This window comes from Myripristis murdjan, chromosome 22 (assembly GCF_902150065.1).
Source record: "Myripristis murdjan chromosome 22, fMyrMur1.1, whole genome shotgun sequence".
Lineage (NCBI taxonomy): Eukaryota > Metazoa > Chordata > Actinopteri > Holocentriformes > Holocentridae > Myripristis > Myripristis murdjan.
The window spans coordinates 19,026,878-19,054,225 of NC_044001.1; the positions used below are offsets into that span (position 1 = coordinate 19,026,878).

The following is a 27,348-nucleotide window of genomic DNA, read 5'->3' on the forward strand; positions in this document are numbered from 1 at the left end:
CCATCAGCTGAGCTGCCTCGACTTCGTTCCGTATCCATAGAAACCACTGCACATACCCATAGTTACGACATCTGGGAGAGTTTGCTTCCTTAGTTACCACATTTATACGAACACTATCCAGGACGCCGTTGTTAGTAAGTTGTTTTGTCTAGCATTTCTCCAAAGCGTTTGAAAATATAAGTATTTCTGGATACCGCTAACGTTACTACTAACGTTAGGTCACGCTATGAAAATTACCAAAGGTAGTTTGGATGACATTTCCCTACCTGCGTCTTGCACGAAAACCAGTAGCCCTGTATTCAGTGTGCCATTTTCTCATGTTGACAGAAGTTTTCCCACTCAACCACAGTCCGCTGTTGCTTTGACTAGTGATACTACTGATATGCAGGTAGGTTTGATGGAAGGAGAGTAAATTAAATATTGGCTATATTATCAATAGAAAACTTCTGATCATTGCATGATAACACGCTGAAACAACCCCTATTAGGACCACAGTAGCTCAGAAGAAAAGATGAAGAACTCATCTGGCAGAGGTCCAGACAAAGGTGAGTGTGCTGTCCATGAAGCAGTGAGGCTGAGGTCAGAGTGGAGGGCATGATCTCATTGCCAGCACACATTAATTTTTCTTGATAGGACAGTCCCAGTGTAGTAACTATATATCTGTCATGGAATTTGTGTACACTTTTAAGATCAGGACCATGTAGATGCCAGTGATGAAGAGGATGAAGACTCCAAACTGCAGAAGGCTCTTGATGAAATTAGAAGACTTGATGAAATCCTCTCTGCAATGATGAGCAGAGAAAAAGAAGTGAAGCGTCAAGGGAAGGAGCTTAGAGAGAAAATGTGGCAAGAATTACAGGTATGCAGCACAATAGTTATTAGTTATTTAACTGCATTGCTGATGCACCAGAGCAGAGATTGTTTGGACAGAAAAAGACAAAAGGTGGTGTCTCTATCACTTGGCATACTCAAAATGTAACACCACACTTCATGAAACTGTCTGCAGCAGAATGACCCTAAACTGGGCTCTCAAAGTGCACACGAAGCTGCAAACACAAGACTGTTTTTGGCTCTTGAAGTACGCAGTGGTAAGCATAAGCCATGCTATATTTTTGCAACATTGTGACAAAGCTTGTTGTCATATCCAGTCAGTGAGGCATTTGAAAAATGTTTTTCCACTCCAAGGACTCAAAGAGGAAGCTGACGTTGAGCCTGTGTTTGAAACCGAGCTGCTTGACCAAGAGTATGACATCGGACACACAGAGCAAAGTGAGTTTGTGCAAAGAAAAAAAAAAAAAAAAAAAAAATCACAGAAAATGAAACATGCTTTTTTGGTAATAGATTTCACTGTCATGGGTTATTGCCTAAATTGTACACTTGATGGCGCCCCAACCTCAGGAAACTCAGTGCTCCTGCTTTTGTAGTTGCCGATAGATGCAGACAGACAGTAATGCATTAACTCAGACTTTACTGTGGTATTCTGTATGTGGACTCATCACAGCTTTCCCATCATGCACATTTTCCTGATGAAGATCTGGTGCTGTTTTATGCTACTGATCCAACAAAATGAGAACGAGCAACAGCCACAGAGCAGCACCTCTGGACCAGGGAAGATCCAGAGTACAAAGACAGTGCTGACTGCCACAGAAGCTTGAACCTTGGCCTGTGGACTGATAGTCTTTCTGCTTACTATTCTAGCCTCCTGGCCTAGCTTCAGAATGAGATCATTATTACAAATCCCTCATATAGTTATATAACTATATGATATAATGTATAAACTCATACTTGAAGAATGACTCTCCAAATAATTTGTGTGATTGTTGTCAGTGTTGGCTAAAGGTCATTACATGTTTCAGTTATGTACCAGAATCTTATCCAATACTGAAATTCAATATGTACATGTAGGGGATTTCAATTTATGGCAGTATATCACAGTATATGCCCATATTAAATATCGATATAAGAAATGCACTCAATTTTGGCACATTTTCACATATGGACATATACGTCAAAGATGTAAGATGAATACAGTCACCAGCCACCACTATTATATACATATGTTGAGCAGGGATATGTACACGTATTGTATGTGATAGTATAAGGACATCGTGTCTCATATATGCACGCATACATGACAACATTTCTCTGGTTTAGGGGCAAATATGTTCATATATTAGAGTTCTATATGCCTTGTCTATCAGGTGACACCCAGCTGGATGGCACAACAGAGTTATTTGAAGTGGACCATGAAGATACAGTGCAAGACCAATCTGAGGGCAACGACTGCAGGGCTTCCAAGGCCACGAAAAAACACACAAAAAACTTTGTGAACAAAATATAGAGGTATGTCAAAGTTCATGTCGGGCCAAGGGCGTTGTCTGGATATATCCCATCTCTCCGAGCAAGTCTCGCAACTATTTGTTTTTCCTGTGAGGGTCGTATTTATCTGTCTCCTGTGTAAGGCTAAGACAGGTTTAAGCCTGCTGGGGTGCCATTAAAAGGAACAGCAATGTGATGTGAATGGCAATTTTCAATGTCTTTTCCTCTCAATGTTGTGTAACGTAATAGCTGGTGAGCAGCAAGGGAGGCCAAATGCTTATGACCCAGGCAGAGAAGGAGCGTCTTGCCATGCTCCTCAGAGACGTAGAGGAAGAAGAAGACGGCAGTGCCAGAGATGCAGACGACGAGGTAAGTTGACATGGAGTCCTAATGGGCAACATATGGTGGTGGATGAGTTTCTCCCATCTTCAAGAGCCTTAATACTTCCCCTGTATATCCAGAGGTCTTATTTGGAGTTGTGTTAAAGCACATGATCCCATCCACTGGTTGTTCCCCTGCTTGCTCCTGATAGCAACATGTAGCTCTGAGATTTTGTACATATGATATTAATTATTTTATACGGCTTAACTACAAAGAAGCTATTGTTTCCATAGTGCAGTATTTAGTCACGGTATTTGAATACCATCTAGACATTTAGTTTGTTTTTCTCTGATCATTCACTCACTGTTGGAATCAGTTTGAAGATTTAATGCGATTGGTCTGTTGAATGACGTTATTAAATTTGAAGAGGTCCGGATAATTCAGCTGCACGTTGGCCCACAGAACAACACATGGAATTACATTGGTGAGACAGTCATGTTTTGATGACCACTTGGAAGCAGAGACAGGCTCTGGGCATAAGATTCCTCAGAGAGGTCCAGATTGTGAACCAGATGTCAAGTGCCGCATACCCAGTACACATGAAATGTCGCATGTTATGGATCCATTTTATTAATCAGTTAATAACGTTTTTGTAACTTCTCTCTCCGTGGTGTTTGGTGAGGAATTCAGGAGCCAGAATCCTTCATATCAACAACTTCAAATGAGGGTTTGCTCTTGGATGTAAAACTAAGAGACCGAAGCCTCTAATTTCCTTTGATTATTCATCTGAGAGCTTTTGGCCACCTGGAACAGTGCAGTGTCACCTACACCATCCAAACTGCAAATGTTTTCATTTTCAATAGTAATTTACCTAAATTGCCTGCTTGGCAGCTGAGAAACTCAGTTTGAAGTCAGATGGGAGGAGGTCTATCGGGAATCGAGAAGGAAGTTAGACTAGTACTTACCTCTCACATACGGTACCATTTAGTTTGACCCCGACAGCTATGCATCCGTGGGATGGCTCGCCAAGTTTTTTTTCTTTTTTTTTTTTCAATGTCTGGCTGCTCTGTTTATGATGTTTTCTTTGATGGTTTGAACAATATTGCAGTAATTGTAGTTCCTGATACCAAACTAAGGGGAACACAGATGCTCTGAGGTCTTTTATTGGCTGGAGGAAGACTTCCTGTTATTGCGAGGCATGCTGTTATGAATGACCACAGCACAGGATCCGCATTATTTATGTCACTGGAGCTCTGGCCATGAAGTATCCTTAGTTCTGTGGACTTCATCCAGATCTTGGCAGTGTCCCCGAGGATGCATTTACCAAAAGCTGCTGTCCGCTCTTTACCTCCATGTGCTCTTGACATGGTCATTATGACACCGCTGAACCGCCTCCCCACCTAACAAGCTCCACAGCTTCATGTACAACCGGTAACCTCAGGCAGTGGGTCAGTAGCAACTGCTGAAAATTCTGCTGCTCTAGTTGTGGGTGTCGTATCTTTTAGCACATTCGTCTCACACTGTAATGTATAGCTAAGGGATGGTACACAGTATTTCTCATTAAGGGAACTGAAGAACAACTGTATGAGAATTCATTCACAAAACTAATAATGACTTTTTATTCTTTTATATCTATAATCACAACTGCTTCCCTGTTTCTCACTGGAGGTTATTTGGAGACTGTACTGATCCTTCATTGAGAAGTTATTACAGTGGTCTAAAGGGTGTACTTGAACTGAAAGGCCAAACCAAACCATGACTGAAGTGTGGGAGAAATGGATGAAACCAAATCCAACCGGACTACTGTAATGGTTAAAACATAGGAGGAGGCTTACTGTAGGTTTAATCACAAAAGATCCATTGACATGGGGCATGAAATTGAATGCATTTGTGGGTCTCACTTGTTAAGTCTTGGCCTTGTGCTGTGCTGCATCTTGTTAATAGACCCCTTTGTTTGCTGATCCAATTTTCTCCTGCTCGCCCATCACAGTGTGCTGAGGTCACAGCTGAGAAGGGCTTGGTGCTCTCTGTGGATTTGTGAGCTTCTTTGGCCTCTGAGCTTAGCACCAGGGCTGCCAGACAAGTCTTACCTCACCAGTGGGGCCTGATGGGCTCACCGCCCACCCGCTGTTTCCTTAGAATATAATGGGAGCCTTAGTAGGACAAGCGCTTATTGTGAGAAATAGGCGAATGTTAAATCTTTGGCATTTGACTATGTGGTGATCGTAACCCTGCTCACCATCGAAAAGTGAATACCAAGTGTTAGATTCAGGCTTTCATCTGTCTTTTAGCTGTAGCCAATGGGAAGATGAAATTATAGATGATGTATGGGTCTCACGGGCGCAGTAGCATTATGCCTTATGTCAGTGATGTTTCTCCTCCAGGCATATATGGGAGCTGTGTGGATGGTGAAAGGCCAGGGTTACACCCCAAACCCATCTGAACTGGAACAGCTGACCGAAATTGACTCCAGAATACGCCTTCTCCTTTCTGATGAAGAACATCTCTCGGTGCAAAGCTTCTATACAGACCTAAGCATGTCTCAGGTATGTGCCGATCAGCGCTATATTGTCAAGTAGCTCTGGGATCTCTTTGAGTGCCATTAAGCTCTCCCAAACGCATCGAGGGCTGCTCTGAGTCAAAGTCATTAGTCCTCATTACAAGGTCAGTGCAGGAGGTCATTGATGGCAGCTTCTTGTAAAATCTTTTGCAATTGACCCTCAGGGACTAAGGCCCTTTCTCAATGGGGAAAAACAGTATTGTGTAAGTTTTGTTCTAATTATGGAACTAAAGGTTAGAGGACGATTCTAGAAATCCTGTGCATCATATTCCTCAGGTTAATGTTACAATGTAAACATATATATTTTTTAAATCATCATTATGCTACCTTAGTAGTGCAACATCCAAGCAGGGAATTTCTAGGTTAAAGACATTTTATACATTGATTTTCAGCAGTGGAAATGGGGTTTTGCTGCTTTTTCACTTCTCTGTCCTTAACAGTGACATTGATATTTTTCATTTTTCCTCACTTGTGAACTTACACACAACAGCTCGTATTGCAATATTTTGTCTGTTCCCCAAACTTCATGAATGTTCATGTATGTAATTGACCTCCAAAGTAGCTATACTATAACAGAGACTAAAGCTTGCCCTTTCAAATAAATAGTCCAAATAGTCCATCACTAAGACATGAGTAAGGGGGTTATCCGTTTAACAGATATTCATGACCTTGTAGAATCATATTTTTCCAGGCCTTGGTCCTGAGTTTGGTCCTGCTCCTAGACATGAGCTCACTGAGTTATCGCAGGACCTTATCTCACTATGTTTCAAGGCCAGATGGCGTGCTCATCATTTGCATAGACTCTCAGCAGGAAAAGATATTTTTGAAGTCATAAAAACTTTACAGTGAAGTTCTGCGAAGCCAGGGTGCCATTTACTACTATCACTTTTGGATATGGACAAGGAAAAACGATGGTCCTTGAATCTCAGAGTTGGAATAGCACATGATCTATGTCGTAATATCCTGAATATTTATGATGCCGGAGGAGGGAGACTTTTCCTGAAACACGTTCCCATCCTAAATTTACCCAACTGTTTGAATGAAATTAGTTTATGGGAAGCTAAAACAACTAAACATTTGAAGACAGAAGTTTTTAATCATTGCCAAAGCAATCTGGTGAGATGGTGAGTGCTCTCAGCACTTTGACTATTGCTCAAGCGGCTTGCAGTGTCTTAACAACTGTTGTCATTGTTTGCTTGAGTTTGATTCTTATCCAATGTATACCAGTTTTAATATAAAACCTTAGCTCTATTTGAACCTACTCCCCGAGGGAATTACTGCAAATGAAAATAGTTATTTAGTCGTTTTACTTGGATAAAATAGTTTTAGGCATCAAATAATTCATTTATCCATCATTCATCCTTCATCTGTTCTTCATCAGCGTTGAGTGGCCAATACATGCTATTCCTTTTCAAATGTTGTAAAATATATATGAAACAACATAACATACAGAACAACTCTCAAAAAGTCCTTTTTTTTTGCCTGCATAACAAAGCTGTAACTGCAAGTTGTAAGTTGCTGAAAAGTGGAAATTCTGTGATAGCAACACCTGCAGGGTTATTAGAAATATCTTTCACCTTGCCTGAATCATGTTTTATTATTGTGGCCCACATTAAAGGTAGACTACACTCATGATAAATCACTTTCAGAGCCAGTCAGTCATTCCACCTCAGTGGCGGTAAGTCCAAAGGTGATCGTAAAAGTAAATATGCTTTTGTTTTGCGGTTGCCTTTCTTCTCAGCAGTAGCTTGCACCAGTCAGATTTCCTAATTGAAACCGTTTGGACAGTAGTTGAGGAACCTGCTTGGGTGCCTCCTCATACCAGTACAAGTCCAAAGTACACAAAATAGAGCATCATATCTCTGTTTTAGCACCTCAGAATCTGACTTTTTTCATGTTATCAAAACATGGCACAGATTTCCTAGTGTGCTATTAGAATTTTCTCCTGAGTTTAACCACATCAGACGAACAATCTGTCATGCTTAACATGGGAGAGGGAGTTACTCACTACTCCCTAGTGAACTTTCACTCATTGAGGATCAGTCAGGGCTTGAATCGGTGACGGTAGATCTTGGCTTTCTCCTTCCCCAAGAAGCCACAATTGATATTCAGAGGCAAGAGCAGCCTGTGCATTCCTGTGCATTCACCTTTGCAGCGGTCTCTGACAGACTAGGCCTCGGTTTGAGCCTGAGAGGGTGGATCCAGCCTGTTGGGCCTGGCACCCACTCAGATATTGCCACAGAGGAGAGTCAGCCCCCCATCAGAACATAATTACAGGGCTGGTGAAGGTGGAAAAGTGCCAGCTCCAGAAAAGGCACAGGCTTGTCCCTTTCATTTTGAGTTATTAACACATGCAGTAAGGCTTACTGCAATAAGGCTACTGTAACAGGACGGAAGATCAGTATCTTATCTAGCTTTTATTATCATGCACATAGAGCATTACCTTTTTGTACTAAGAAGTGATTTTATACAGTACACCTTGTTTCTGCAAGGTAATATGGAATTTATTTCATGGTAGCAGAAGTAAAAGGCTATCTTTAGTGATGCAAAATACCTCGGTATTTTGCTCAAAGTATTTGACTTTGATCCTCTCTCTTATTCCATATCTTTAATGCAAACCACTGGCAGGTGGATATTGTTTTGACTGAACTGAAGGTGCACAGATCTTTGAAAAAGCATTCATTACATGAGTCATAAACCACAACAGACTCAATATTGGCTGATGCTCACAATTGCGCTTCACGTGGCCATTTCACAGCAATGGCAGTCCTTCTCCTTTCAGTTCTTTGATTGTTTTAATCCTGTGAAGAATTCGGATAGCCACGTGTCCGACGATCTGAGCTGAATGGAATCATAACACAACCTTCTTCCTTGAAATATGGATGTTTTTCTTGGGTGCTGGCAATATTGCACAGTAACATGTGAAAGTGTGACTTTGATCTTTTGTCCCCTTTGTTTTTTCCTCTACTTTTCTCAGACTTCACCCCAAATAGCCTTTTGCCATTAAAAACAGATGTTGGCAGATAGCATTAATATACAGTACACCCCTTTTACTGTACCAGTGTGTGGTAATGCCTGCACCACCCACATGTAAAAGTCAGAAGAGGTGATTTTGTCATGACAGCTGGTGTTGGGTGTTTGGTAGTGGTGTGTGTGTGTGTGTGTGTGTGTGTGTTTATTTCACAGATCACAATGACATATTCCATTCTTTCAAATTGTGGGTTTCAAAGTGTGGTTATGATGAGAACTAATGCATGGGATTAGGGTTTTCAGTCGTCGTCCCACTGTATTTGATTGCGTGTGATCCCTCTTCTAATCAGCATGGCTTCAACTTCTACATTTGCTTAGTAACTCCAAGTGTGTTATTGTTTTGTGTCGGCTGGCTGCATTTCGACTTAAGGCTGAGGTCACTGAGTCACATTGTGTGGTTGCTGATGAGAACCAATGGTTTCACTATAGCGGATGGTGAGTCAGAGACCAGGGGCCAAGACAGAAAACGCCCTTTTAGCCAACAAAATGCGGCCAGCACATGCGGATTGTCTGTCCACTATATTTTGCTTATATACTTATCTTATTTGATTATTTCACATCCATGCAACTGTGGAAAAGCTGCATTCATCTAGGAGATTATGTTCATATTAGATTTAGGAAAACTGTTTGACCTAAAAGCAAGGCATGCATAATACTTTTTTTTCACCATATGTTTTTTGTTCCTTCAAAACAGAACTAAAACCACAATATATGAAGAAGTAGAGAGATAAACAAATAAAACAAATGGGTCATTGTAATTTACAGCGAAACAGTATGTTTCACTTTATTCCCCAAATCAGCATGACGCTAGAGGAAGAGAGACATTTTATTCTCAGTGCCAAAGAAGAAACTGTTCTTTCGGAAATATGAAGAAGATCCTGTCTCCACTGAAATATTAAAAACATGCATATCCACAATAGAAAATAGCTGTGGATGTGATTTGTTCCTTGCTGATGGCTGAGTCCCACCCTCCATGCTTCTCACACTGGTAACCCAGTTGGCACCGAACGAATGTGTCGCTTTGTATCAGGATAAAAACAAATGCTTGAGTCGACATGGAGAAGACAGTGGGGATTAAAGTGTGTGTGGTGCTCTGCTCTAATACCAGCTATTGCCCGTTGAAGTGGAGATGTTGTTTGGCAGGAGGATGCAGCTGGATGTCGGGTGCGAATTGAGATGTCATGTCTTGTGGCATGTGTGGTGCTTTTCACAAGGGTAGCTTGGCGAAAAGGAACAGGCTCCACACCCTTCCCAACCCTATAATTACCATGAGACCCAGTTTATTGTCTTCTTATAAACCTCTCTCCCACTGGTGTTATCCACAGAGGCAGTTGTGTTAAATGTTTCAGAGAGGCTTTTCCCTGTCATGGTTGAGCACTAACCTCCAACTGTTTCACTCATTAGTTTGATGCTCTGTATTGGATTATTCAGTCACAAAGTCATTTGCTAACAATAAGTGAAGGCTAAAATATCCAGTAAACCATAGTTTGCCATTCAGTGGTTTTTGCCTCCGTGAAAACCAGTCCCTTACTTTTTGCCTCTCTAACCCTGATGAAATAATATTTGATTAAGCAGTAGGAGGGGAGATGATCACATTCCTCTTTTATAAACATAGGGAATCTTACAAAATGTTATCGTTTCAACACTTCCCGATCAGCGGTGTGCGGTGTGCCTATCACTGTGAGAGATGGAAGGATAAACGTGTTCGGTGGGTACAGTTCCACCATCTAACTTCAAATACACATGATGCACTGTGTAAATAAGACTGCTTTTGGTTGCTGTAAGGTTTATTTTTTCCCCTTTGACAGAGCTGGGCTAGTGATTCCCATAGACTTCCAGTCTTTGTGCTAAGCTAACACAAAATTTTACCCATAGCAACCAAACCACTAGACGTACAGAGGTGAAAATGGTGTTGAACATCTTAATCTGGGTAAGTTGGGAAAGGGTATTTTGCCCAAAAACAGCGGAGTATTCCTTTAAGTGCTCTGACACTACAAACGTTTTCATCGTCTGTCTTCAGTCACTGACCAAGTACCATCTCATTGTGCAAGATTGTTAGCAGCTGAAATGTAGGTCAAACATAGTGCCTGACAATGTATGTGTTGCTGGTGGGATGCCTAGGCGAACAGGGAGTTCATAAAGATGCTTGGACATCTTTTCCCTCCAGATGCTTTCAATAAATATTTAACATAGTGTGTTCCTTAAGCTCTTTCTTCAAATTTATTGTGTCTGTGTCATTGTTTGGCAAATACTAATACTACTTTATATTATTAAGGGGAATGAAAGAAAGTGATGCTGGCTGGATGTGGTCCTGTGAGTCCTCCTTGCAATCTCCTTTGAACCATAAGCGGTAGATCATGCTGTACAGTTGATTATACTCAAGCACAGAGTGTCTACAGCATCGCGAGCAGTAATGAGTTCAAACCAGTCAGATTTACAATGTGGATATCTTTCAGATCTTTGCCTGTAAGGAGACATTGAGAACATCCATGAATGATGCAGATATTTGACTGCACTGTTGCATTCAGCATGCTTTTTTGATTGCAAGATGCACCATGAGGTTTTGATCTGTGCAGCAGTGATTGCTCCAGACCACCCTCAGTTCCCAAAAAGCAACTATAAAGTCCAGATGACCCACAAGTGAATCTTCTAATACTTCAGGAATGTTCAGCAATCATCAAGCCATCTTCTAGCGATCCAACATGCTGTTGTAAAAACTTAACCACGGAGGGGGCTATGACTTGAACACAAACAAATATCATATCTGGGACATTTATAAGATGTTGATATACATAATGGGGTTGTGTCTAGCCCAGTTATTTGTCTCTGTGCTAGACGTGTGGCCTACTTCTACAGAGGGAAGAAGAGGGGAGGAGATTATTATGGGTTCGATTTTGGGAAGTGATGCAGGGTTAAAAACTTGTTGTGTTAACCTTGTTGCCAAGGTGTCAAGCATGCAGGCAGGTATATGAGAGGCTGGCAGGGGTACAGCACCTCCGCCTAGAAACTGAGCCTAATCACTACATGACATGGTGGAGGAAGACATCTGTCAGAGAGAGAGAAAAAGAGAGAGGGAGAACAGGAGAAGTCAAGAGGCTCCCAGCCATCGCTTCCGAGCAGCTCGCTCCAGAGTTCTCACAGGGAGCGCTCGTGGCGAGGCATGTGGACAGGCTTTGGCAGGTAGCCTGGGTCCACGTGGCACAGCCAGAGCTTCTACTACACTACTTGAGATTTGCAGAGAAACAGTGAGGGAAACAGAGAGAGAGACAGAGAAAGAGAGGAGCACGCTGTTCTGAACAACACCAGCCATCTCTGAATGAGTCAGCGTAGCTGGCTCCTCTTTTTTCATGACAGCAGCAATGTCCCTTTTCGGTGTGCAGTGAGACCCATCCAGAGGCCATCAAAAAGACTGAGTGTCCACAGACACCGTGTGCTATTTTGTTGATTAGATTTGCAAGTGGAGACTGAACCACATCCAGTCTACAGAAACTGATCTCTAGAGCAGCAGTTGTCTGTCAGCATATTATAAAGAACTATCTTGGCAACATTAACAACAAATTGGCTTTCTTTTTTATGTTCTTCAGTGAACAAGGGACTCAATTAGACTGACGACATTCTCAGTATAATGAAGGGCCTTAGTCAAGGGCAATATGCCATCTTTGTTATTTATGTTTGATATTTCCCTGTAGTAGCTGCGTCTGAAAGGAGCAGTCCAGTTTTGCTTGTGAGTGTGTTGACAAGGGCATGAGGCACTTCCAGTGGCTCTTGTTGCTTTAACCTTGGTCTGGCCTCCTACAGTCCTTCTAAACTCTTAATGCCAGTAGCAGCCTGCAGCGAAAACAGTGGGCTTGTCCTGTACGCCCTGTTCCCATGTGGAAGTACACACATCACAGCGGGATGCAACCGACCACTGATACATGTGGTTGATCTAATCATTTATCTTGTTTTTGTTGCTGTTGGTGAGATGTCTCCGAGAAGCACCAGGGGATCCAGCTGTTGTGTTTGGCGAGGTGAGCCGCAGATGCGACCCACACTGGAGCGGAGAAGAGCCTCAGTGGCTCCCTCCACTTATACACAAAGCTAATGTGATTGACATGGTATAATTATTTAGTCATTTTAATGGGAACATGAAGATTTAGCATACTCGGTGTTGCTTGAGTACATTAGAGTGTTAGGGATCCAAGATTCGTTTTTAATTGATTCAAAATGAAGCGTTTGGCATGAAAAATAACTACTATTTGTCCTATTTCGTCACTGTGTACAATATTGGATCATCCATCACCCATAGCAGCTGTTCCACACTCATCACCCATGACAACTTCTGGATGGAATGTAGCGCTTCTATTTGACTGCTAAAATTGCAGGATATCGTAGGATTCCAGGGTATCAATGTGGTCTCGATAAATGAAAAACGCATGGTTGATAAAAGGTATCTTAAAGTTGGCCAAATAGACAAAAACTGTTCCTGGTGTTGAAGCCTGGAAAGTCACTGAATGGAGTTTTATTCCGTACTGTGGCCAGCAAAGACTTTAGAAAACATTTTTGAAACCTAATTTCCCAGCAACGTCCACAAGATGCACTGACAGCCAAGTCCTGTATTTTCCCACGTTGCATTCATTCTGTGTTTAATTTAGGCTCACTTGGTCATCAGTGTAATTTAGCTTACATATGTTACACTGTAAATCTACGGTGATACACTTAAATGTCAACGTATGGCCAAGAACGAAATGGAAAACATCAAGAGATTCATATCATATCATATTTATGGACAGTGCTGCAAAATGATAATCGTGGCTGACATGGTTTTCATGCTTAAAGAAAACACAGTCCAGGTCCTTGTGGCCTCCCAGAGATCTTATGACCCAGATAGGTGATGTGATTATTGGAGATCTTCAACAGCATGACAAGTGGCTGCTCAGTGGAGAGCCAATTACCAGCGTTTCACTGATGGGCAGATAACCTAAAACACTGGTTTCTCCCCTGCTCTTATTGGAAGTCACTCAGTCTGACCCCATATTGAGTTCCAGCTATCACACATTCCAGGAGAAGACAGAGTGCTTCAAAAACTCACACAAATACGGCAACACGTTCGAACAATAGCTGGAGTCCGTTAATAAGGTCAAAGAACATTATTACTTCAGTCTGCTCCAAGAAATGAATCACTATTATGATTTGATTGGCATGAGAGCAGAGATTACTTGGCCGCGTACCCTTGCCAGTGCCTGGGACATTGATTCAAACTTGTTTTACTCATTTCTTATAATCGCTTAATCAATTGTATATTTAGGAACATTGTTAATCCAGAACTGCAGTGAAAAGTGATAGGCCAGGGAATCTTGTTTTAAAAACCATATGAAACTTAGACCAATTCAACACTATTCTTTCTGCTCTGTCTTTATCTGTATGGCGTAGTTAACTTTTCATTACATACAGTAGTCCTCTGTTTTCAAAGCAAGTATACATCTCGGGTTTTTCAACATTATTAAATCTGGAGAGGTAACGATCTCGATAACTGGGCTTTTATACACCTCAGTTTTTGATAAAGAAACTGTTATAACTTGGTTCCATAACTGTGGATAGGCACATGATCAATGAAATGTCCACATGAACTAACACATTGCACTGATGTTGCATACAGATAAAACCGCTTCCCTATGCTAGTAATGATTTTGATCCACCAGAGTTTAAACAATTTGAAATTGCTGTTCTTTTTTTTTTTTTTTTTTTTTTAAATCAGAGCCTATTACTAAACTATCAGTGCTGTAATTTTCTTTGCAAGTAAAATAAACTCCTATCGAGATTGGCCAATTCAGTTCAACAGAAAGCAAAAATCACGTTTTAATCACAAATTTATTTTATTTGCAACAAAACTTTTTTTTTTTGGATTGAAGTGTTGATAGTTTTTCTCTGTTTTTGATTGCAAATCTATTCTGTTTGATTGCATAATAAAGAAACAAAAAACACTCCATATAATAGTGGGTTGGAAATAAGGAAGCAACTCAACTGCAATGTTAATGCAGAGTTATCCCTTTGACCCAGCAAACAGCCTGCATGAGCAGCACATCCCCTCTATTACTGGTTCCAGTGGGAGAGGAGAAAAGTGGGAATCTTGGGATTTAAGGAGCCAGACAGAGACCCAGATGTCATTAAACTTGGCAGAGTGAAACATAAAAGCAGTAGCGTATATTACAAACTGTGAATTCCCGCAGCTTTGCTTCATTGTTTCTCTGTTGTTGTTATTAAGCTGTTGCTATGAATGAGAATTTGAGGATCCAGGGCCGGGATGGAGATAAAGCCAGTTAAGATGATGTGTAATTTGTGGGCCATCTGCCTTTGCTGTAATTAGGGCCCCATCAGTAGTGTATATATGAGTCATTAACAGACTGTGAATGTGATCTCCATTCCACTATGCACACCAGTAATTGGGGTTTTACCCCTTTAGTTATATATCATAAAATTCAGCTAGGTAGAATAGGTTTAATATAAAATATAGTACCAGACATACCAAACTGCATCAAAATCAGGTCAATAATAGCTTTATCAGCGCAGACAGTTTTGCAGTTTACTGTCTACAGTTCTTGAAAAGTAGGGCAGAAGAAGCTGTCTTTTCCAAATGAAATAAACTGTCTCTCCCAAAGATTTGGGCTTTTTTAGAAACGTACATTTTGTGGTGTGAGGAGGGTGGTAAAGCTAGACTTTAATTTTTATTTTTCCCCACTCGGAATGCTACGCTTCTCACTCTGGTGGATGACAGGAGCCCGATCCCGCCGTGGTCCCAGCTTTTGTAGTCTGGATGAGTCTTAACCGAAGGGCTCTAATAACGACCACTTAAAAGAGGCTTCAGATAGAAGCTGTCATTATTTCCCTTGGGAGACGCAGGGCACGGGTAGGTGAGGCCACACGCACTTTGGATGAACGACATCGGAAAATTCTTCGGAATAGGGGGTCTGTGTTTGTACTGCTGCAAAGTATGAAACCTTTAAGCAAATTTGCAAGTCAAGCTGCTCTGGTATCGGTCCTAGTGCAATGTGGTATTTGCCTTTATTAGGAAGGCTATTTTGCTTATCAATAAAGGGAAAAATATCCCTCCATCCATTAAACCATACTGGCCAGTTTACTGAGCTCTCCTCCTACCCTGGGTTTAACTAAGATTACATCCTGTCATAAATGTGTCATAATAGATTTAGTAACTTAGCGTTTCAGTACATAATTTTTGCTGGATCCAGCCGTCTGCACTAACCTACCATTTGCCAGTAAGAAAGTCTCTATTGAGATGTCTACATTTCACGAAATATCCATCAATTTCAACATTATTAGATCATACATAGGCTTGTCTGGCATGTGGACTAACCAAGAGAGATGGAGAATTCAACCACATGGCGCTGGACAGACACTCCAAAACAACGCTGTGGCTGGCAGCGTCCTCCCAGACCCAACAATTTTTTTGACCTAGCTGCTGTTTTATAGTGCTGTTGTGTATTTTTAGAGGTGAAAATATGACCTTACCACAGGTCATTCACTGGTCAGTGGTCAGTGCTTGTTCTTTTTTGCTGCGCCTTTTCCGAACTTGTAAAGAGACGAATTGGGGTGTATTACCAATCTCTGAGCATTGTCATTGTTATGCAAGCCTAGATTCTGCACCTACTGTTGATCATTATTTACATCTACTGAATCTATTCCTTCCTCACCATGAAACATTGCACTATCAGTGGGTTGTGTGCCAGATTTACAACATATTTAAATAATAGACTTCAGGTCAGAATGCTCTATGTCTCTGTAACTGAGCCCCAGTTAAACACATCCCTCCTCCGGTCAGAAAGACAAGTTATCGAGGTCTCCTCATTTATCAGTGGTCCATGGATGGTCCCTCAGGCATGACTCATGAATTTCCTCCTGACCCATATTCAGTGTTTGCTGTGGACACGACTAGCTGCACTACGTGTCATCCCGCTGCACGTGGCTGCCATACATGTGCAATTTATGTTTGATCCCCTGTAGAGTGTTTGCCGCAGCTGAGGTGTTGAGTTTTCTCAGCTCGTGTAATGAGAGCTTGTTTTGGAAGGCTAACGCTTCATTTTACTGTCTGTTAGTTACATTTACTGACAAATAAGTTGGTAACAAAAAAGTAGGCCTACTTACAAGACTTGATTGAAAATGCTGAAGACAGAGTTGACTTTGAAAGTAGATGGCAGTAAAATATCCTCATTAGCAAAGTACCCATTTCAAAGTAAATACTAGTTTATTATGTGAAAAGCTACTAGAATTGATATACCATTCTTATGAAAGCACCCAAATAAACTGGTAGGGGGTACTAAGTAATTTTGCTATAAATATAAACTTCTTTCCAACCCAGTGCTCAAAGCCTAACTTTCCATTGTTGGATTTTGTAAAATGCCAAAATGCTGTGTCCTTACCTGGAACCGGTTTCTTACTTTTTGTACACTAAACATGTACTGGGACTACAAAATAAAGCCACACATACTGTATTACATTATAAATGCCAAATTCCAAGTACTTTCATACTGTTTGCTTAAAGTCTAATTTCCCATGGTTGTATCTGTAAAATGTTGAATGTTCTGTACATTTTGCTATTAACTTATTAACTAAGATGCACCAAGTAATTAACTGATTATAATGACAATATTTTATTCCCATGTACCTTCGATGAAAGTTTCTAAATTCTTATTGAGTATTTCTTTTGAGCTTATAATCCAGTCTCAAAACAATTCCCCATTGTAATTAATGACTGTTATGGCATTTTTATTACCATCTACTTTCCAAGTAGGCTTACTTATATACTTACCAGGAATTTATTCAGTATTTGCAGTCTGTTTTCCAGATAATTACCCAGTAAGCCCCTGTTGGTATCAACTCATTCCCTATCAGACTCTAATATAAAGTGTTACCCTTGTTTTCACTCTGTCCAGTCTTTTGCCAGTATAAAGCAGGATTCAGACATCAGTGCATATTTGTCCCTGAAGCTCATTAGGTCATGCCAGCATGTTGACATTTTCCACAGGTAGGTAGACTAAAACCTAATGATGAGAACTGGAGGGATAGGAAACTTTCACACCAATGAAGCAACTGTTTTGAATTATATCATGGGTCTGATCCCAATTTAAGTGAGTGACAGTCTTGACCTGTGGGTGTCTGTTGGAGTACCCTGCATATCTTCTGTTAAACAAACACATCCACATGTGACATGACTTGTTTGGTCCCTGTGAGAACCGGCCCTGTCTGTTGTGCATCAGGGCTATGGCTCGGAGGCGAGCTGGGAACTTGACGGGGACCCGCAGCCAGGAGAGAAGGTCCTGCAGGATGTAAGGGAGAGGCAAGAGCAGGAGAGGCGCCTCCAAGAGATCGAACAGCAGCTGGAGACACTGGACCAGGGCCACGAGATGACTGTGAGTTCAAAGCAGCTACACTCGTGCACCCATACACACCCATGCACACAGACATGTGCGCGTGCACACATGCGTGTGCATACAGGCACAAACATGCATACATATGCTATGCATGCACAAACATTCATATACAAGTGCATGCAAAATGAATGCAAGTGCACATATTCTTACAGATGGATGATGCATTAGTCCTGTCTCTGCAGGCCCATAATTCTCTCTCTGTCTCCCTCACTTTTGCTGTCCCATCCTTTTCTGTCTCTTGCTCTCTCTCTCTCTCTCTCTCTCTCTCTCTCTCTCTCACACACACACACACACTCACAGAAGTTTACATTTTAACTCAAGTTCATCTTACAGCAGAATAATGTTAGTTATATTCCATTTTTCTCGGTACTCAGTTCAGGTCCTTGCTCTGCTTTGTGTTAGTGATGGACTTGATTTGAAGGCCAGAGTGGCCATTAACACTACTGACGGCCGCTTATGGTGTTTAATGGCTTTGTACCATTCCTCCTTGGGATGTGATCTCAATAGTGTCCCCTGGAAACCATTGAGCCCATTCTGGTTTAAGGGCCCTCTGCAGAGTTACAACCACAATACTGTCACGCTTCCCCAGAACCAAGTAGCTAAGGCTACTACACAAGAATGTTTCAAGCACAAAGGTGAAAAGGGCTTAGTTCTGATTTCACTGACATTTGTGACTTTAAATTTGTGTAAGAGATATATTTACTGCTGGGGCTGTCAGTGTTCAATAGGACAGCTTTTCCTGGTCTTGTGCAACAGGCTACCTGTTCCACCAGTACTTTCTCTGTGCTTGGCCACAGCGCTGCTGCTGCTGCTGGAATACAGCTGCAAAGATATCCTATCCTCACCACTTTGCCCGCGGATCAGAGCTCACCATGGTGAACCACAACATGATGTATACATGCTTAATATAAACATAAAAAGATTTGCGTCTCTCTTGCAAAACGTTACAGCGACAGCCCCACCCTTACATCAAACAAGCCCCTATATGATGCAATGGAGACCTATTCTTGGCCTAATTAAGGAGAAATTGATCTTTTTTTTGGCTAATTAAATTAAGCTTTGTTTAAGGAAACTGTTCTCACATCATTATCACAGAACTTCAAAACCGCCAGGCTCTTAACTACTCGGGCTGCCAGATGCTCACGGCTCTGAGCTATGTGTCCCAGCTTTTTATATGTTACTATCACTGGATGTTGAAACCCAAGGAGTGACTGCAGTGCAAAAGGCATGTAAAAACACTATGTATATTCTTAGTGCTATAAGGCTTTCTGTGTGGTCAGAAGAGATTTAGTGGTATGGAATTTGTCTGGGAGTGCATTCTCCAACAGTTTCACACAGCTCCAGCATACCCATAAAGAAGCCAACTTTGATTTGATTATCCCTAACTCACATGTCTGTTCAACCGGAGCTTTTTCTGCAGCATCACTGTGTACCAGCTACGTGGCTGTGTGTGCAGTTCTCTGGTTTAAATGCACAAAAATCAAGAAAAGGACAATTTCTATTCAAATTTACGATAAATCAGAGAAGTGTTAGACAAAATAATTCAAATCTAAAATGTCTTGCATAGCTTATGTCTACTGAGTCATAAAAGAAATTAAGAAAAGGTGGACATCTTTCATCCATCTATCTATCTATCTATCTATCTGTTTTTACTTTGTTGTGTCTCTTTGTCCAGGCACCATGACCGCATGAATTTTCCTATTTCGGGATAATCACGTTTACCGTGACCTTGTTACTCGACACAGTTTCACTTTTTAGCGCACATAGCCTCAGTTCATGATTTGTGAACCGCGGCTATGGCCTGCCATAGATATTAGGTGATATCACTCGCTTGGAATTATTTTGAAAATGTAGTCCATAAAAATCACAGTTCCAACACATATGCAAGCTATCCTAATACGACTGTCCTAGATCATATTGTGTGTCAGACATCTTAAGAAATCATTTTGTCTGCTTACAATCTTCAGTGACAACAGCTGAAAAACAAAGTCTGGGTGCCTGAGCTGTCTGCATTCCAATGGCAGCAGCAGGCTGACCGTTCATGAATTTGCTTGAGGTATGTGTGTTTTAAAAATATAAATGTTTTGCGTCAGTAAAATATCACTATAAACCACAGTACCTGGAAGGGATGGATTGGATATTGGATGTGTTCCCTCTGAGAGCTTTTAAAACGGAGGGAAGTACACCATCTCCAAATCATGTTTAGTCTGGGCGGCTGCTGGAGTGCAACACTTTTTCGTAAAGGTGCAAAAACGGTTGGCATCCTAAATTGTTGATATAATTCAGAGGTGACCAAACACCCTGTGCTCTTCTTCAGTTTGACTGGTGTCAGCATGGTGTTAAGCTTATGCAATAGGATTCGACTGTTCAACCTAAAAAAGCTACGTGATTTACTTCTTTGGAGTTGATATATTTCAACAAAAGCTGTACTGTGTTGGATTCAGATCTGAGACCAATATTACGTGCGTCATCGCTGCTTTTACTTTATCCAAGTTCTGAAGAAGCCCCCCCACTGACTCCCCTAAAAATTCATCTACTTGCCAAGGAATTGCACCTCTGATTTTCCACTGTTGATAATATTACCCTGAAAAGCAGGACCTTGACCTTAGCATTGAGGAAGGAAGCCTCTGTTAACTTAGACACAACTGTGCCCAAACACGACCTTCTTTGTTTTCTAGTGTATGATGAGTTTATTTAGAATTACAGTAAAAGAGATCGTTTCCAGTAAGAGGTGATAACACACGCTTGACAGAGCTCCTCCCTATAGTTCAGGCTGAACCTGGATTCTCACCAGCTGATGTGATGCTTGTTTTCCTGCCTCCTCATTTGGCTGCATTCCCAGATCAACTGTAGAAGGAAGGACAATCCCAAACTTTACAGTGAGGCAGGATGGCTCCAGCCGGGCACTTTTCACTGTAATCAGGCCAACACCATCAATCATGTCAGCCTGACATTAGCCAGGATCTTTAGTGGAATTTACCCTGCATGCTAATCTGATGGCCGTAATATCACGTTTGTCTATTATACCAAACAAACAACAGTCTAAGGTCTTTTTGTCCAGCCATAGCTGACACTGTTGGTATTGTAACACCTACAGTATGATTTTGCCACCATATCTAACATCTGATTTTGAGTTCACAACACTATGTGTTTGCCCTTGACCTGAAAATAGGTGATTTTCATCTTCACTGGCATCATTTAGCATATTTCTTTTTCCTGCTCTCCATCCCTTTATATTGTTTGACTGAATTACATCCACTTTACAAGGAATTTTGATCACAATACAATCCTGACTTATTTATGGTTTCAAAAGTCTGGCTGCAATGTGGACAAAAATTATATGTGTGCATTGGATGATCAAAATCAAGCTGAAACTACTATGGACTCTGTACTTTAAATGTGTGCTATCACTCAATATGCATTTGTGTGTGTGAGTGTGTAGCTTTTCAGATGTACTGATGTGTATTATAATAAGACCTGTAACATCAGAATCAAACTGTTAATGCATAGAACTCAGCTAGACGATGCATGAGAGCAGAGGAGGGAGCACACACACACACACACACACACACACACACACACACACACACACACACACACACACACCCACACACACACACACACACACACACACACACACACACACACACACACACACACATACTGACTTTCAAGTTAAAGTGGGCATCCAACCATGGCAGGTTGAAGCTGGCCTGAATCTTTTATGCTCGCTATTTGCACACTGTTGGGCCGCGTTGTTATGCCAACTCGGCAGTTTCACAATACTTTTTCCACAGAAGATTGGTCAGGTTTGCCAGCGGAGAGGAGCCAGGGAGAAAGAGGGATTCTCCTTTCAGCCTCTCTCATACTCCGCATCAGTTCTTGCCCAGACGGCTAACAGCTATTGGCTATTGGCTATCGGCTATTGACCCTGTATCCGTCCGTCTGCCCCTGCACAGTCCCTGGAAACAGAGAGCGCAGCTGCACATCATCAGTGTAGCAGTAGGTGGTTTTCAGTGTTTGATTATCTCATCCACTTACTCATTCAATCAGCTGCTCATGCTCCATTTCATTGTGCGCAGCATGGCTCCTAAACATCAAATGGTGTTGAGACTAGGGTTTGATCGATATGGGTTTGTAGGATAAATCCTGATTCCTTTTTTTTTTTTTTTCCTCTGAAGCTGCCGATAACCAGTATTTTGCTCCAAAAATCATTTTGAATAAACAAAAGGAACAAGGAGAATATTTTTCAAAGAGCTACAGAATAACATTTTTAGATCAGAGAGAGAAGACATTGTCAAATATTTGAAAAGAGGCAGATGTCAGTAAACCTATAAATCAGTCTTACTGCGGAGACTGAGGAAGTGACGCTCTCAAGGACATGATGTGATTAGCATGTTATGCCCAACTTCAGAATGCCCTCTTAACTTGAGGGGAAAGTTATCACACAATGTGACAGTGTTGCAGACCTGTGCCCACTAACCTGCGACCCATAGCATAACGATGTCATACAGTTTGTATACTATAATAGAGATTAGCACGGCATATGTCTCTATTTTCTGAACCAGAGCACAGAGTATGCCGTGAATAGAATTCCTCATGTATTAGTGGAGAGCTGGCCCCCAGGTCTCTTTGGCCCAGAAAGCTGAGGTATGTGACTGAAGTCGGTGACCCTGTAATGTGAGCTGCCCACGCTTGTGGTAAACTGGCCCTGAACCCTGTGTGTACAGGAGCCCAACAGTGAGCTGCACAGGGGCGGTGGTCCACACTGGGCAGGATATCTTAGAGGGCTGGATGGCTTTGGTGTTGTCACATTCATCTCCTGGTGGGTAAATGAGACAGGACAGTGACCGAGAACCTTCATCTAGTTCTAAAGCCCCGGGGTCGGCCCACCCTGCTATTGTTTTTCAGGAGGGGAAACAGACTCCTCTCTTTAGGGCAAACAACACATTGAACTCGCCACCATTTTGGCAGCATTGTTAAGAGTCACTAAACAGGGACTGGGAGCGGAGGTTTTCCCCTTACACTCATTCTCTGTGCACGTGGCTTCGTGTAGCTACAAACCAGACTGAGATGTATGCGGTAAATGAATGCTGAAAAGGGAATGCATGCACTAAGCCAGCTGGGTCTGGATAGCAGGTGTCAAAGCTGGTGCACAGCGCGCAGTTTGAGACGTCTGGAGTAGTTTTGCAAAGATTCTGTTAATAATCACCGCACATATCGCGTGTAAGGATCAATTTGCCACCATCTTTTCATCAAATATACACTGAGGAGGTCAGTGTGTCTGGGAAAAGACACACTGATCTCCTCTGGCTAGATAAACCCCTAAAGAACCAGAAGAAATCAATTCCTTACATTTTCCTGAAAAGGCATTAGAAATTATTATAGATATTTTCATGTGACCTAGTTTTCGGTAAGTCAAGGCTCAATATAATTTAGGGGATATGAGAGGATGCAGTCTGCCCACAACGATGCCAGTCCAGGTCCATAACTTTCCTTAATGGAAAATGTCAGAGCTAAGTAGGATCTATAGATTCTCCACCTCCAACTTTCACGTTTTTCCAGAGGATATATGGCTGGGAGAAAGTCTGCTAAAACCAACCCCATGCACAGCACCACACACAGCTACACACTTCCTTTGACTGAGGGCTTGTTGCAAATTTCCATATCCACTCTAGCCTCGGTATGCTCACATGGATACTATTACAATAGCCACTCAGCAGCTTAAGAATGCCTGCTTGACTAGTTCTCACAAGAGTTTTGCCTTTTCCTGTACTAATCAGTCATCTCCCAATGGAAATAGAGCCTGATAATGCTGCTGTGTTGTACATGTGTCACACCAGGCTTGGCTTCAGTGTTCCTGTCTCAGTGATAACCCCGTGGGAGAGGGGCACTGTCCAGAATCACCCCTGTGTAACAAATCATTTCTTATTTCCCTTGGACCGCTTTTCTGTAAACACAGCACTTTTCTCTGCTGTTTGCTGGAATGAATGCGGTGTCTGGGCAGCTGGAGCCTGGCAGGAGGAGAGCCCGGGGGTGGGAAGGGCTGAAAGAGCTAAAACACTGTAACTTAACAGGCTCTGTAGAGACTAGACGGGCACTGAGACAGACAGACATGGGGAAAACACACATCAGTCACCCAGAGACACCCCTGGCCTGCCTAGCAGAAGGGGCAGCTGAGGTCAGCTGCTTTTGAAGAGTCACAGCACTTTGTCACGGCAGTAAAAAGTGCTCTTTCTTTCTTGCCATCTCCCTCTCCTGCTATTCTCTCACTCTCCACTGGAAAGGCTAACATGGAGTTCCCATCTCCTAGACAGCTGGTATTGGTTAAAGGTATTTCTGGCCATTAATATACTCTGGCCAGTGGGACACTTTTTTATTGCCCCATTCATGAACACCCAAAACATTGACGGGCCTGTAATGGACCAGTGGATTTTAACGCCATGGGTTTCAAGTTGCAAAGTTTTAGTAATGGCTTCACCTATGGTTCTGCACATTTATATGAGAGCTACCTTTCCAAACACAATCTTTTTTTTTCTGTGCATTAAGTCTAAACTCCACCTGAAACCACAGAAGATCATTAAAATGGGCTTAAGTATCTGGTGCCTAATGTGCACACATGTCACGTGTGTCATTGTGCTGTTAGCGCGTGCCTTCGCTGCATGCTCATATACACATACACGCACACACTCACATGCCAAGCAAATGGGCTGTTTTTCATCCTCCTTGGCCACTGAGAGGTGAAGGTCAAGTCCACAGGCGAGGGGGCGTGGTCCTGCCATGTGAAAGAACCAAAACATGCTGCATGCTGCAGCAGGGGGCATTAAGCTGGAATGCATCCATGATGCCTGTGGTCTCCTGTCAGTAGGGAGAAGACGATACACAGCATCGGGTAATTGCGGGGGTCATAAATGAGTAACACAGCCCAACCTTTCATGACCTAAAGGGTGTCATTACATTCTGGAGGACTTTGAACATGAACAGGTTAGTCTCAGGAGAGATGTCTATCAGCAACTGGGTCTTGGCAAGGGGCTGGGGAGTTCCAGAGGGTGGTCTGGTCAGAGGCGAAATACAGATGATCAGTACAGAGTGCTGGCCGGGCTAGGGGGCATAGATGAGACGTAGGAATGCGAATTTATCTTCAGTGACTCAGCAGGATTCTGGGATGGAGTGAAAATGACTGCATGGACATAATTTTCTGTCTGTCTCAGGACCGATGGCCTGAGGTGGGCAGCATTACTACAAAAGCCAGTAGAGGTCACTTGAGGTGGGGACAGTCTACTCAGGGTCAGATAGAGAGGCAGAGAGATGGCGGCACATGCTGAGAGAATGATGACTGTATAGTTAACCTCAGAGGGTTATGCTCTGCCTCTCTAGGACAAGTTTTTCACGCAGCGCTCATGAGAGGTAATTACTTGATATTACAAGAACAAATGGGCTGTTGATTTGTGGCTGCCTAAATGTACTTGGTTCTCGCACCAAGAAATGGCAACCGTCTTAGAGCCCTCATTGGTAAACTAATCATCCCTCACCTTATTATTAAGATAAGGAATCAAAAGTTTCCCTGTCCTGATAACTTTGATTGCAGTTGCCAAATAACTCAGTTTACGATATCACTTACAGGAACAAATATTGACATTTGAATTTCTGAAGTCTGTCCTCATTATAACCTAGGTTGGCTTCTCTCTGTGAACTTCTATACAGTCCCAGAGGGCTCCTTATAAAGAGTCTGACTTATCAGTAGGAAAACAACAGTCATGTCCAAATGGAAGTGTTTTAAGTTAATTCGGGGAGTGTTTTGTCCGGACACCATCCAACTCTGCAAAGGGGACTTCCATGGCAATGCAGTATATTATTACAAATACCGCTCTTATCATAGGTCATGCAGTAATGCAACATTTTTATCCGGATTTGTCAAAAACTTGAGTGTTAAGCTCAGTGAAGAGTGTTTTCAGTAGGAATAATCTCAGGAGGATGTTACGGAGATATCAGCAGTTGAGCTTGAGCGAAAAAGTATTCTGTCTGTTTTCACTTCATGGCACTCTGACTGCTGGTGTGTATGTCTGAGCAGACGGAAGAGTGGTGTGTGTGTGTGTGTGTGTGTGTGTGTGTGTGTGTGTGTGTGTGTGTGTGTGTGCACATGCTCACTCAAACTTGTGTCTTTCTGTACATATGCATGTGACTTAGTGTGTGTGGTGGTATATACCTGAAATCATGTGTATATTTGCAGAATGAGTCAGCGACACTTACAGAGGAGCAGTTACATCGCCTGCTGGAGGAGTGTGAGCGTACACAAAGCCGGACACAGGATTTTTGGACGGGGGACACAACATCACAGCACTCTATCTCAGACACAGATTCCCCTCTACTGTCTGAGGCACTGCTGTCACAGCTGCTCCACGATACATACACCACCAGCTTCAGTGGGCTGGAGAGTGGAACCTGTCAGGAATAAGTGTCAGTGCTTGGGGTGGTAGTACCAGCCTTACACCTTTAGACTTAAAATGACTTGTTCCAAGAGATTATCATCTTATAATGCAAAATATGTTTAGAAAAATGTGTTTAGAAATATATTCTGATGCAGTGTTTTCTGTTCTCATCATTTTGTCAATAAAGCACCCATTTGAACTGCACTTGATTCTTTCTATTTCATCCTAACTGCTGTACATGTTTTCTATATGCTGCAGGATTTGCATCCTTTTGTTTTTGTTTGTGTTTATGGTTCGACATAAGGAAAGAGAGCAGCAGGGGCACTGTTTGTATTAACCTCAGTATTGTAGATGAGAACAGAACATTGCCCTCATTAAAAGTAATAACTAGCTATGGTGACCGCAGAATGTTCTGCTGCACACACAAACATGTAGCCATAAGGTTGGGCTTAGTTCTATTCGTACACTGTAATATAGAAATATAAGTGCTCTTTCCTGAAAAATAATTTGTTTCCATTAGTAATAGGTGGTCAGACATCAGATATGGCTTTTAGTGGGGTGCTGGTGTGGTCCGCAGGAGTGATAGCCAGACAGAGTTCAACTCCAGCCTTTAATATTCATGCATTCCATTCATTCCCAGCCCTCTAGGTGACCAGCTTCAGAGAGGGATCGTTTTAGTATGACCTTACCAAGCTGAATCCTGTGTAACTCCCTTCAATTTTAATGTTTAATTATGTTGAAAACCAGAATTCCAGTGACAAAAGGTTTGCCAGCTTTTAAAACTGATGCGTTTGTTTTGTTTTGGAGTTTTGCTGAGCTGTTGACATGGTTCCCATTTGCTCCTGTTTGCACAGTGTGCGTAACTAGTCTGCACCTGGCTGACCTCAGCCCAGAGGTCCAGCCTTTCCTCTCCTCTGGCACTGGACACCTACGGGCCTGTACGTCTCACTCTTCACCTCACCCACACATTCTGACCCTGTGCTTTTGACATGAGCTGCAGGAATTATCTCACATTCCATTGGACTGAAAACACACTGGCCAGGTGAGCCTCCAAGGTCAAACCTCAACTGGAGCCTTGCTATCAGTGAAGCCTGTGAGTGCTATCTGTCTAGGAATCTGCATAGCAACTTCGGACAGGTCCAGAGTAGCACACACCAACACTTATCTAACTAAGCCCTTTCTCAGACTGCCTGTTATGCAGTGCATAACCAAATTCAGACTTAATATTAATCCAATGGATTTTGTAATCATTCAAGAAAACTAT

The 27,348-nt window shown here is 42.1% G+C and overlaps 1 protein-coding gene across 1 annotated transcript; it reads left to right on the forward strand.

The window, feature by feature from the left end:
• Positions 1-29: 29 nt before the first annotated feature.
• On the forward strand, positions 30-26,288 carry fsip1 (fibrous sheath interacting protein 1). The gene is made up of 10 exons (XM_030044912.1): positions 30-388; positions 488-545; positions 690-859; positions 1,007-1,088; positions 1,186-1,269; positions 2,202-2,335; positions 2,569-2,688; positions 5,025-5,186; positions 17,482-17,634; positions 25,886-26,288. The coding sequence occupies exons 1-10, from the start codon at positions 227-229 to the stop codon at positions 26,108-26,110; spliced, it is 1,350 nt and encodes a 449-aa protein (XP_029900772.1). The 5' UTR covers positions 30-226; the 3' UTR covers positions 26,111-26,288.
• The last annotated feature ends 1,060 nt before the right edge of the window (positions 26,289-27,348 follow it).